General features: G+C 41.2%; 1 protein-coding gene across 12 annotated transcripts in view; it reads right to left on the bottom strand.

The window, feature by feature from the left end:
- ERMARD (ER membrane associated RNA degradation) overlaps positions 1–12,708 on the bottom strand; it is a 31,601-nt gene that overhangs the window by 16,191 nt on the left and 2,702 nt on the right. For 4 of the 12 annotated variants that reach the window (XM_030556811.1, XM_030556814.1, XM_030556812.1 and 1 more), the window contains 7 exons: positions 11,425–11,589; positions 9,808–9,976; positions 5,019–5,158; positions 4,318–4,419; positions 2,933–3,022; positions 1,537–1,634; positions 579–715 (listed from right to left, as the gene is read on the bottom strand). In XM_030556811.1, coding sequence (XP_030412671.1) covers positions 579–715; positions 1,537–1,634; positions 2,933–3,022; positions 4,318–4,419; positions 5,019–5,158; positions 9,808–9,976; positions 11,425–11,463 — 775 coding nt within the window. In that variant the 5' untranslated portion in view covers positions 11,464–11,589. Of the gene's footprint in view, positions 1–578; positions 716–1,536; positions 1,635–2,932; positions 3,023–4,317; positions 4,420–5,018; positions 5,159–9,807; positions 9,977–11,424; positions 11,590–12,708 lie in introns of those variants that run through there. The other 8 variants (XM_030556816.1, XM_030556810.1, XM_030556809.1 and 5 more) reach the window with 5 other exon arrangements.

Here is a 12,708-nt window from a genome sequence, read left to right as displayed (position 1 = left end):
AGCTTCCCCTCAGACAGCCTCTACTAGCCGGTTTCTAGAGAATCCCAGCTAAATAAATAAATAAAAGATGCTTGTCTCTGGCAGAAGCCCCAGGATTTGGCAGCAGTAGCACTATACCTTGCCCTCCCTTAGGACTGAATCTCCAGTTGGGTGCAGAATGAAGCCCTTCACAAGCCTATGTGGGTGAATGAAACATTGACTCTGCAGAAAGTTAAAAACTTTGCAGAGGTTAAGTAGGAGATTCTTTATTACACAGTTTGTACTTTCATTATCAACAGATTAGAGCATGTACTATAATCCTTATAAAAAAAGCTTAAACTTCATGGGCTTAAATGCCCAATTTAGATTTTAGACATTCTTTTTCCATTTATTTACACACATTTATTTAAACTCTATTAAGTGTATTAAAATATTTCTGCATTTTACTTTCTTCATTTAACAGCACTACACACAGATGTCTTAATTAAGGGCTCAATCTAGAACTGTGGAACAGCCATTGTTTCCAATGGTAGTTTTGGGTTTACAAAGAATTCAGGAGCCAATCTTAAAATGTTTATTGTTAACAATTAGATACTTGCCTGGAAAAACGTCCAACTCCTTTAAGTTAGTGAAGGCTATATAAGGTCGATGTACTAAAATGGTTTCAGTTTGCAAAAGGTATACCTTTAGCAACTGGCCCAATCCTGCAGTTAAAATAAGCAGCATAGAGCAATATCTAGGGGAAATACCACAACATCACAATATGTTAGAAGAGAGAGATTGTACATATATTCCAGAAAAAACTGATGTTTGTAGCACAGGGACATTCTGAAGAAATTTCCATGCACAAGATCTTGAGATCATTGCCTTTTTAAAGCAACAGATCCAATCCCCCTTCTCTCCCTGTCACCTGAGTGCGAACACCTAACATCTGATTAGATGAAAGAAAACAAGGAATTTAAAAAAACCCCACTTTCTAGCAGTGTCAGCTTTTGATCTACCCCATTCCCCTCCCTTTTGCACTTGCTTATTCCCACCGCTGCTCCAACACACAAGGCATCAGGATTCCCAAAAACAGCACTGACTCACTCACTTCCCTATCAGCACAATTAAATATTTTAAACTCAAAGTTTAACACCAAAGCAAAAACAGCTCTTGAATGAATCCCCCACTCGCCCAAACACAAAATGAAACTTGACTAGCCAACTGAGAGCTGGGAAAACCATTGGCCATGGCAATGTTATTACAAAGCAACAGTTTTAAAAAAATAAAATAGTGAAATGCTGCCAGGAGTTTCCCCTGCACTCTGCCATGCCTCTATTCAACCACAAATACAGATTCTGTTCACTAGTTTCATTTAGGGTTGAAATACTCAGTTGGAAGTAGATTGATGAAAAACAAGTGTTCAGAAAATCAATAGCCAGAAGACTGTGGAGGAAAATATACTCAGTTTTTAATTTAGAGAGAGAGCTATTGGTTATGTTGAATGTTCCTCTACAGCTTGCAGCCTGACAGGCAAAAAAAGAGACATTTGGAAGCACTTCACTGGTAACTTACTTTGCAGGAATTTCTTGAGGGGAAGCAAATCCATGCCACAAAATGTTACGGAGATTTAGACCATATGGAGACCCAATGAATACTCTTAGCACATTCATCTAATTGGGATAGAGGATAATTAATACATAAGGTAATATATATTTCAACTTTTGTATGCCTTTCTACTGCTAGAAAATTTGAGACAATTTTAGCTGATATTAATATCGTCAAGGAATGTCCTTAAGCTTAGCCCCATCAAGTTGATCGATCATGGATTACAACACAAGCCACAAAAATAATTCACTTGTGATGCATGGCACACTCTAAGAGAAGGGTTTTTTCCCCCATTTTGTTTGTACATTACTCAGTTTTTTATGTTAAAAAAAAAAATATATAGGAGCAGCCAGTCTATCACAAAAGTTACAAACTATGCTGGATCAGGATGAACAAACAAATTTTGCTCTATTTTCTAAAGAGAATAAATCCCCAGTAATTTCATATACATTAATATAGATGTATTGATGTAACAGCAGAACTTGGCCCAAGAGTTGGAACTTCTTTAGTCAGGCTGGATTTTCCAGATTCACATCCACAAGAGGAAAAAAAAAAATCTCAAACTCTGCTGGTTGTTTATTTGTGAAACTTGGATTGCACACACTATCAAAACCCAAAGATCATCCTTATAAAATGTATGTTATATATTGGTTAAAACTACTGTATAAAGGCACAAACACACTAAACTTCTGAAGCAGTATCAAATAACTCATGTCTGTCTTTCCCATTATCTATTTTTAGAAGTGTAAGATCTTTGAGCAGAAACTGTAACTTCTCTCCTGTTCACATGAAAAGCCTAGCATGATGCAAGCACTACCAGAAAATACCATCCCCTTTTTTTTGGCCAGCTGCTCTGCATCACTATGAAAAATACTACTTCTGGGAACTTTAGAAGGCATTTCACAACAACATAGTGACAAATTCCTTTAAAACTAAGCTGTTCTGATGTGACATCTTCTAGCTTGCATTGGACTATTATAGTTTGTAACATTGCATTCTAGAAGTCATAGACCTAAAATGTTTAAAATTTCTGTAATGTCTGATGTTAATTTTCACATATAAAGATTTTTGGTTAGAGACTATACAGAATATAAGAGAATTGATACAGTATATGTACATCACCATAAAAACATATTTCCAAAGATTAAAATTTTAGCTAATATTCTTGCACTATTTCCTCCCCCAGTCGACTACTTGTTGTACTTAGTAACATTTGGAAAGGTATCGCAACTGTGTACATACTGCAATATTTACAAACTCTTGTTCAACTTAAGTTGTAGTTTGCTTGGAACCTAGACATCTTATAAAAAGGACAATGCACCTCACATGCAGTAAGAACTGACTTCAAATACCATATACTCACCACAGATTGTCCAAAGACTGCAGCAAGCTCCTGAGATGCAAGCAAATCTCTTAAAAGGAATGGACAGTCCTTACCAACTAGTAAGAAAACCTAAAAAATTAAAGCAGGATATTGTGAAACAATAATAAATATGTCTCAATATATATTTAAATATTTCAAGTATACAACTATTTCATTTCTACATCAATACTTAGTTCAACTAATAAAACATTTTTAAAAAACCCTCTACTTTGAAGTTTCATGAGATGATAAAAAAGGACAAATTGGAATAAGAAACTCTATCATGAAGCAAATAATCTAAATCACAGAATCTTACATAGGTAGTTTCTCTGATTCCTGTGCCACTTTAATTCCAGTACTAGAAAGAAGATAGACAGACACTAACTAGAAATTAAGAGGTAAATTATTTCTACAAAGAGGCAAGAATTTGGTGAGGAAGAGGCATGGCAAGAAGCTTAGTTGAAAGACTGCAGAGTACAAAAAAAGTGGTGGGGTGCAGAGGGGCCTCAACAGTGGGTTTAAGCCCACAATCCAATGGCATTTACTGGAAAAGGCTAAGTAAAGCTCATGAATTAGGACATTCATAGCAGATCCTCAACAGAGTCAAATGTAGTCACACAGTCTCATGAAGAGCCACTAACCAGCTACAGATAAGATCATATGCCTAATTTATCATTTCTCCAATACTGGCAGCCAAGCCACGGCTGGATTTTTGACGTAGTAAAGAAATTGAAGAATTCTTCAAACAGAGACCATCTTTTCTCTAGACATTATTCCAAGAATACAGGCCAGGAGTTGTGAACTTTTACTACTGAGAAATTAAATTTTAGGATACAAGGGCAAAAGCCATGCAACAAAGGCAAATCATTCCTTGTTCTTAAAGGCCTCTTTGGCCAAAAGATAGAACGAAATCGTTCTAAACTAGTGAGCACCATAAAAGGAATTTGCATGAAAAGCAAAGCTAAAGGAGTAAAAGTTTTCTTTTTCATGTAGAAATTGACTCTGCAAGCAGCCCAACACTCTACAGTACGCTACAAAACAAAACCTGGAGACAAGCTTCCAGTTAGTGAATAGATTTTATTTTCGGGCTCCCAAGGTCATACAGAGAAAGAGGTTGGGGGGCTTTTAAATCAGAAAAAAATGTTACTGTTCTAACATCCTTAACTAATTAGTCAGTCTCCTTTAACCTTGTAATTAGGTCAAGAACAGAAGTTGCCAGCTGACATCCAGATTTCAAGGCAGTATATGAGGCTTATATCTTACAGGCTGCCCTATCTATTAACATATACAACAGAATCCTAGTTTCAACTACAGTAAGATCTGCAAGCACATTTCTTAGCTTCTTAAATCAAAACTTCAGCACAACCTTAACTGTTTGCACTTACATCACCTAAGGCTCGCTCCAGACACGATGTTAGTTTCATTAAGCTAAGTGCAATTCCTGTAGCTTCCATGCTATCCAGTGCAGCAAACACTTCAAGGAGTAGCTGTGAGGTTAGAAGAGAGGGGAAAAGTTATGCTTCCCCACTGTCAATGCATTAACATAAAAACTGAAGAAAGCTGTCAAACACATAAAAATACGGTTAGCTGAAATGAAGTCTCCCAAGTGTTTCTTGGTACTTTCCCCCCCGACTCATATACAAATATATAAAGACCTCTCTGTCCATGAGACCAGATTGCAGAAAAAGTTGGCAAGATCACCACCTACAGAATCATTTTAACTCTCTGTTCATGCAGTACACAGCCTTTGATTTCTGACACAGAAAAACAATTCAACAAAAGAAGGACCCTTCCAGAGAAGCAAACAAACATATTAGGCTTCACAGAAAAGCAAAGACAGTCCTACTCATCCATTGGCACAGGCCAAATACATGTAGTAGATTTTTTGATTGTGATAACATGGATAAATTATAGCATATTTCAGCATAGTTCTTATCCTATTACTTCATAGGATGACAATTAGTTTCAAAATCTGAAAGCTACAGAGGGTAATTTGCTTTGCTATTTCCTTTTGTGTAATTTGGTCCCAAACTCTTCAGACAGTTGCATCATTTAAAATATTTACTGCCAATATTAGTTTTCATACCTCAGTACAGTTTGTCCACTGGAACCACAATGAGTACTGAACTTCAAACTGTTCCATGGTCAGGGATTGTAGATGCAAATGAACAGATTCACATAAAGGTCCTAACAGCTGCACACTTTTTATATAATCCACATTTTGATCTTAAAATTTAAAATAAAAGGGTGGTCAGAGCAGTGAATTTCAAAAGGTCTACTGTCTCAAATCCTATGGAGAATGAAACTTGTTCTCATCAGGCTATATGTTTTAAAAATCAAAAGTCCCTCTCACCCTACACATATTATTCTGCCAGGACAACAGGACACCTGTAGAAGATGGAAAATGAAGGAAGGGTTACAATGGAAAACAAGACAAAAGTACCTATCCTAAATAAGGAAAGGTAAAAACTTCTTTTTTTTTTTTTAATTTAAGGTGTACAAGCTAAAGGGATTTTTTTAAAGCCCTGTTCCAATAGAAGTTGGAAAAACTCATTCATATGAGAAAAAATACTTTCCTTACCTAACAACCTGAAATACAGGTAGTTGCTTCTCTCTTTCCTACGTACTCTAATGAGATTTCCTGTTTGACAGTTACCATGAATGTCATATTCCAATATTTTGCCTCTATGTTTTACAGATAAAAACAACAACTTTAAATGGTGTGTTTCCCTAACATGGGCTCAGACAATTTCTTAGGTATCTAAACAGTGTGTGCTTGCAAAATGCAGGAGTAGAAAGGGAGGCTGAGGTTGCAGAACCTAGTTTTAAGTGATTTCAGAAAGGTCACAGAGATGGGAATAGAACCCAGAACTCCCAGCCCCATGCCTTAACTGCAGGACCATCATTTTTGGAAGGCCAGTACATTCACTCATAAGTATAAAGTGGCAAGATGGCCAAGTGACCTGGAAGAGAGAAGTTGTATGTAACATGGCAATATATAAAGTTGTTCAACAAAACATTTGTTACAAAAATAAATGGTGCACAAGTTAACGATGTACTGCAGAGGGCCAAGCAGAATACTGTTTTATAATGCACTTGCCTATCATCTCTACCAACTCCACTACAGAGACAAGTAATATTATCTTGCATAAATGACATGAGAAAATGAATCATAAAACTACCATATGAGTTGGTATAATTGGCAGCCTCTCAAACAGAGGCTGGAATGATAGCTATGCTGGGATTAGGACAGAAGTTTAGTGACAAAGCTGTACAGGTTGCCTGCTACAGGTCGTGCTGACCAGATTTCTAGCTCATGTAAGTTGGAGAAACTCCACTGACTTCAAGGGAAAAATGTCTGAGGATATGGCCCAGTACATGTCCTTTTTCTTAGCGTTATATCCAGGGCCGTCCTTAGGATTTATGGTATCCTCGGCAGGATTATCAAACTGGTGCCCCTGTGCCTGACTTGATCTGAGCAACACAAACATAAGCTTACAGTATTGGAAAACTTGCCACATGCATGTTATTAAAACCAGTTTAACTTAATTAAGCACACTGTAATGCTGATGGACTAGCACTAAAGAAGTAGCACTATAGAAAAAATTCTGATTTGACAGAATAATGCAACTAATATATATTTTTTAATTTGTCAACATATTATTGGAAATTTATATGAAGAGGTATTGAAACAAGGATTTGTTTTTAATTAAAAGCAATCTTTCTGGCTTTTGGCGCTGCAAAAATCAGTAATAATGTCATCGTATGACAAAGACAAAGTGATGTCTTGTTCGATTGCAAGAATAGTAAGACCAGTCAAGTGTTCCTGACGCCTTGTAGAGTGGAGATAGTTTTTAATGAGCTTTAGTTTTGAGAAACTCTGTTCTCCTGATACTCCTGCTACAGGAATTGCCAGTAGAATACGAGTGGCAATGTACACATTAGGATATATATATCAACAAGTTTGCTGGTATGAATAAACTGTACAATGTCCATCACTGATTTTGCATGTGACAACACTGATGACAGTGTACTCAATTCTTCATACAGTTCAAGTCCATTTAAATCAAAAATATCACTGTGCTTCAGAAGGCTCTCTAGGTTCTTTCACTTTGTCATTAGTTGCTCTTGTTTTCCTATTTCGTTGAATTTAGTTCCGCTCAGCCTGCTGCCAGCTGAGTGAATGGAACCCCAGGCCGACAGTGGGTTGAGTGGCTCAGCTGGGGTCTCAGTTGCCGGCCTGCTTAGCCTGCTGTCAGCCTGAGGTTCCTTGAGGGTCCCCAGGCCAGCAGCGGGTACTGAGTGGGGCCGGTGGCCAGAACTCTGGCTGGCAATGGGGCAGCAGCCGCAACCCCAGAGCATCAAAAATCAGCTGGCATGCCACCTTTGGCACGTGTGCCATAGGTTGCCGACCCCTGCTCTACACTAGTGGTTCCCAAACTGGGGTTCGCGAACCCCTGGGGGTTTGCAGAACATTACAAGGGATTTGCCAGAAAAATTTCACTAATGGCGGCTAGAGGACCCCGGGTGCTGGAGACAGCAGGTGGGACCCGATTGCAGGGCAGACACCTCGAGCTCCAGGGAGAGCGGGGCCGGGCAGTTTGGGCTGGCAGCCTGAGTCCTGGCGGTCAGCAAGGGAGCCAGCAGCCTGAACTCCAGTGCTCTGTGCGGGGCTGGCAGCCCGAGTAACAGGAAGAGTGGGGCTGGGCAGTTGGGGCTGGCAGACTGAGCCCGGCCCCCGTCAGTGGGGGAGCTGGCAGCCTGAACCCCAGCCTGAGCCCCAAGAAGAGCGGTGCAGGCAGTTGGGGCATCCATCACAATGAGGAAATTTAAACTTAAATCCCTGAAAATATTCATTTTTAGGAGGGGGTTCATGACACTTCACAATTTAGTGAAACGGGTTCGCGGGCTGTTAAAGTTTGGGAACCCCTGCTCTATACACTAGTAAGGAGATGAGCATCTTACAGTTGTTGGAGGGCTCTATTTAGCAGTAACAGGGCTATAGGAAAGTCAGTCAACATTTTTTGTTTTTCTGATGAAAACTGCCCCACCCCCTTCCCCATACCAAACTTGTCACAAATAATTGTTAACAACTTAATTTTCTGTTTCTGGCTAAGATATTGATTTTTTTTTAAATTGAAACTGAATTCAGGATTGTTGGCAAGCATTTTTGACAAACAAATTTGTTAAATGACAATCTAAATGGCAACACAGCACTGCCTTCATGCTTGGCTCACCCCCCAGCCTGCTGGTCCAACAGCTGAAGTAGAGGAGGAGATAGGTGGAAAACTGCAGGACCCCAAAATCCACCTCTTAGGGTGCAGAGTGGCAACAGCAGCAGCAAACCCTCAGGTCCGATCACACGCCAATAGGCGCCTCTGCCAGCCCAACGGACCATGGTGAAGTTAGCACAGCATCTGATCTCAGGGACGGGGCACCCACGGAGCCACAGCAGCTCATCCTGCCCTGTGCAGCTCCGCCCAGGGGAGAGATGCGCTCCCCAGCTAGTATGACCAGATCTAGATGTCCTGATTTTATAGGGCCAGTCCCGATATTTGGAGCTTTGTCTTACATAGGCACCAGAGCCTATATAAGAAAAAGACCCCAAAATTGGGACTGTCCCTATAAAAGTGGGACATCTGCTCACCCTACCCCAACCCCCTGTCCTGATTTTTTGCACATGCTATTTGGCTATCCCCAGCCCAGTCCTGTGTGACCATTCCAATCCTGGCTGCCTGCCAAGGAAATGAGTTACTTTCACTTTCATTCTTTAGCAGGCAGCCAGGGAGGAGAGGGGGGAAGAGGGGTGCTCTGTGCAGGTAGGGAGAAAGGTGGGGTGCTCCATGGGGCAGGGGAGAGAAGAATGGATGTTATGGGGGACAACAAAGGATACTGCCAGAGCCGCTGAGCCTGCCTCACCTCACACCGGGGGAAAAAGAGTCACACTCACAGGTGAGTTCCTTCCCCCACCCCTTCCCAGAGACCCGAGCAGCCAAACCCCTCCCTCAGACTGTGCTGGATTTGGCTCTCTCTAGGACCCAGAAGCCCTGCTCTTACATGCTCCACTGCTTCCCGTCTGTCCGGCAGAGCGGTGCCCCCAGACCTAGTGGTGCTCTAGGTGGCTGCCCAATCTGCCTATGGCTAAAGACGGCCCTGGTTATATCATCTCTTCTCTTTAGGATGAAGTTAGCATCCATGGGGGAAAAATAGCATGCCCTGTAAGCTGTACTCACATACGTAACTACTACATATGACTGAGGCAGACAACATAACTTCTCTCGTTTCTGTCATCCCTGGAAGCAAGTGACATCATTTGTGTTGCAGCAGATTTGTCAAATGAAAATTCAGCAGGTTCACCTTGTTGCTCATCTTCCATTGTGGCTAAAGTATTATAAAATGCTTTAGAGAGAAATACTACCTCTATATAACTGGTCTAGGAATCAGCACAGCAGGGAACAACAATCAAAGGGCAGTTGTCAGAGTGTTTTAGATTTCTTGCAAGAGGGGTATAAAGAAAAATAAGATCATCTGGGTGGGAAATCCATGAGGTGATTTTTAAACTTATTCTCTCTGTACCAACTGATTTTTCATCCAGCCACCATGATTTAAAATAAATAAATAAATAAATCAGATAGTATTTGAAGTATATATTCTGTGTTTTGGTTTTTTACCATTTCAATGGAGTTTTGTGTTTACCCTCTTCCCCCAATAAAGATTTAAAGCTCTTTTTAAAAGTGAATTCTGTAACACAACCTGTGACGCAACTGTTGATGTACTATAATACAATGTCCTAACCATGCTAGGTCTATCTCAAACTGCATTGTGTTTTTGGTTTCAGACACATAACACACAATAGATCTAAAGCAAACACTGACCTGATTCACGGTAATGCACAAGCTCTGCGATCGTTCTCCAACATACGTCACCATTTTCAGACACAATACTATGAACTGAATGGCTGTCTTCTATCTCAAATCCAAGTTTGCAAACCATATAATGCACTGCAGGGGAAAGACAGGTGGTGACTGGGTCAGCTAGTGACATCTGGAACACAAAACAAAGGGTACTTTCTGTTACCAGGAAAAAGAGTATAAAACAAGAAAGTCACTACTTAGTGATACTGTAATCTAACGTATGTATTTACAATTGTGTTCAACATGGTGATCCAACTAAAGTCCATTCAATACTATAATCAGGGGAATCATCATTTCAGAAAAAAATTGGGGGAGGGAGAGACAGCACAGTTGTGTCAGCATAAGAAAGTTATATGTGATTACATTATGCCCTGAGAGGGGCCAATAAGTGGAGCATATAGATATATGAAAAATCTGGGGGGAGGGCAAACCCCAAGTTCTAGGACAACTGCCCCCCTTCCCTCAATAGCAAAGGATTCTGTAATACAAGTTCCCACCACATATGTGAGAGCAACCTAAATGGGCAGAACAACACAGGATGGTGAGGCTGTAGAACTAGGGTGGGGGGAAAGCGGGGGGTGCACACAAACTTTTTGGCCTGAGGGCCACATCAGGTTTCGTAAACTGTATAGAGGCCCAGTTAGGTGAGAGGGGTTGTGTCCTGGCCCCCACCTCCTATCTGCCCCCTCTGGGACTCCTGCCCCATCCAACCTCCCCTGTTCCCTAACGGCCCTTCTGGGACCCCTGCCCCATCCACACACTCCCACTCCCTGTCCCCGACTGCCCCCGGAACTCCTGCCGCCCCATCCAACCCCCCACTCCTTCCTGACTGCCCCCCCCCCCCGGACCCTATTCAACCCCCCATTTCCCCCTCGACCACCATCCACACCTCTGCCCCCCCACCTTGAACTCCCCTTCTCTCTAGCCAACCCTGCCCTGCTCCCTGTCCCCTTACCGCACTGCCTGGAGCACCAGTGGCTGGTGGTGCTACAGCTGGGCCATGCTGCCGCCGCCACCACCACCCAGCATAGAGCACCGGGTCAGGCCGGTCTCTGCAGCTGCGCTGTCCCAGGAGCTCACAGCCCCACCACCCAGAGCATTGTGCCAGTGGCGGAGCAAAAGAGCTGAGGCTGCAGGGGAGGAGGGACAGCAAGGGAGAGGCCAGGGGTGTTGTATCAACCAGGCAAGGTACTAACAAACTTCAACAGGACTTTATTTTTAAAGTGGAAACCTCTTTACCAAGCTGCTGCTGCACACTCTGTAACTCTCACTCTGCCTCCTCAACTCCTTCCCCATCCTTCCTGTTTCCTATCCTTTCAGACTCCCAGTTCTAATAATCACAAGCAACATCTAAACACCACAGGGCTAGCCTCCCGGACCAGGAGCTCGGGAGCTGGGCAGTATGGTCCCAAGGGCCGTAGTTTGCCCACCCCTGTTGTAGAAGGAGAAAAAAGAAATAGTGTATTTGCATCATCTTCTCACACTTCAGAATAGAACTCCTGAATGGGATCTTTTTTCCGTGTGATGAAAGGAGAATAAAGAAAAGAGCAACCATCCATTTCAACATCTCCTGCTTACCTCCTGGATTTCTGTGGGAATTAATACTGCTTGAAGCATGGTTTACAAGGAGTGAAACCATAGGCCCTGAAGTTCCATTGAGAAAACAAGTCTCTTGCAGGATTTACATGCTCCACAGTGAGGGAAGGGAATGACAAATTATATGCATAAACAGCTTCCAAACCACTATAAACAGAAAAGTGAAATTATTCCAAAGCAGAAGTATAAATCCAATTAAGTTTAACTTAACAATAAAAGTGCTGAAACTTGTATTGAAGAGTGCACTGAACTATGAAAAATGAGCAGAATGAGAGGAAATGAAGTAGTAAATATCCAAATGTCTACCCACAAGTGACCCACATACATTCAGGTTTTACCTGAAAACATATAGATTCACTTGTGATATTTATTTAGATACATCTGGTGCCTATCTTAAGTTCTGAACACGACACGCTTAAAAAACATCAGATTTTTTTTTAATCCAACAGTTCAAATCCAAGCACACACTCACTTTCTCTTAGTAGGCTCATCACAAGAAGAAATTAAAAATGCCCTCTTCTGAGCCCCAAGACTCCCATTACTAAGTATCTTATCAACCCCACATATCAACCCACATTTTCCCTAAGTGCTACAAAAACAAGAGTATTTTAATTAGGCTTTCAGAAGGCCTCTGACAAGGTCTCTCACAAGATGCTACTAAAGAAACTAGTATGGACTCAGAAGAATAGTATTACCATGGATGAAAAATGACCAAGACAAAAAACAAAGTAGACAAATGGCCAATTTTCATCATGGCAATATAGTTTACCAAGTTTCCATATTAGGTCCAGTGTTGGTTAACATATTTATTATGTGGGAAAGGGGGAATAATGAGTGAGAAAGCAAAGTCTGCAGATAACACAGAGTTAAAATCCAGAGATGACTGAGGAACTTCAGAGGGACTTCACCATACTAGGTAAATGGGCAACGTGATGGTAGATGAATTTCAATGTTGACAAGAAGAACATAATGTACATTGGAAGGAAATATTTGAACTAACAGACCTTACAGGATTCTGTAATATTTTAGTCTAATCCTGGTTACTGGGCTCAATGCAAGGATAAGTGGATTGGGTTTAGTGCCCTGTGATGTGCAGGTTAGACTAGATTATTAATACAATCTGTTGGTCCATTCTGGCCTTAAACTCTATAATCAGAGGCCTAGAAAAACTCTCCTATGAAGACTTTGAAAAGATTAAGATAATTTCCTTTAGTAAAGAAATGAACAAAAGTGAGTCTGATAAAAATATATAAAATAATTAGTAGT

The sequence above is a fragment of the Gopherus evgoodei genome, chromosome 3, assembly GCF_007399415.2.
Source record: "Gopherus evgoodei ecotype Sinaloan lineage chromosome 3, rGopEvg1_v1.p, whole genome shotgun sequence".
Taxonomy (NCBI): domain Eukaryota; kingdom Metazoa; phylum Chordata; order Testudines; family Testudinidae; genus Gopherus; species Gopherus evgoodei.
Note: the sequence above shows the minus strand (reverse complement) of the source record. Positions and strands in the feature narration are given on the sequence as shown.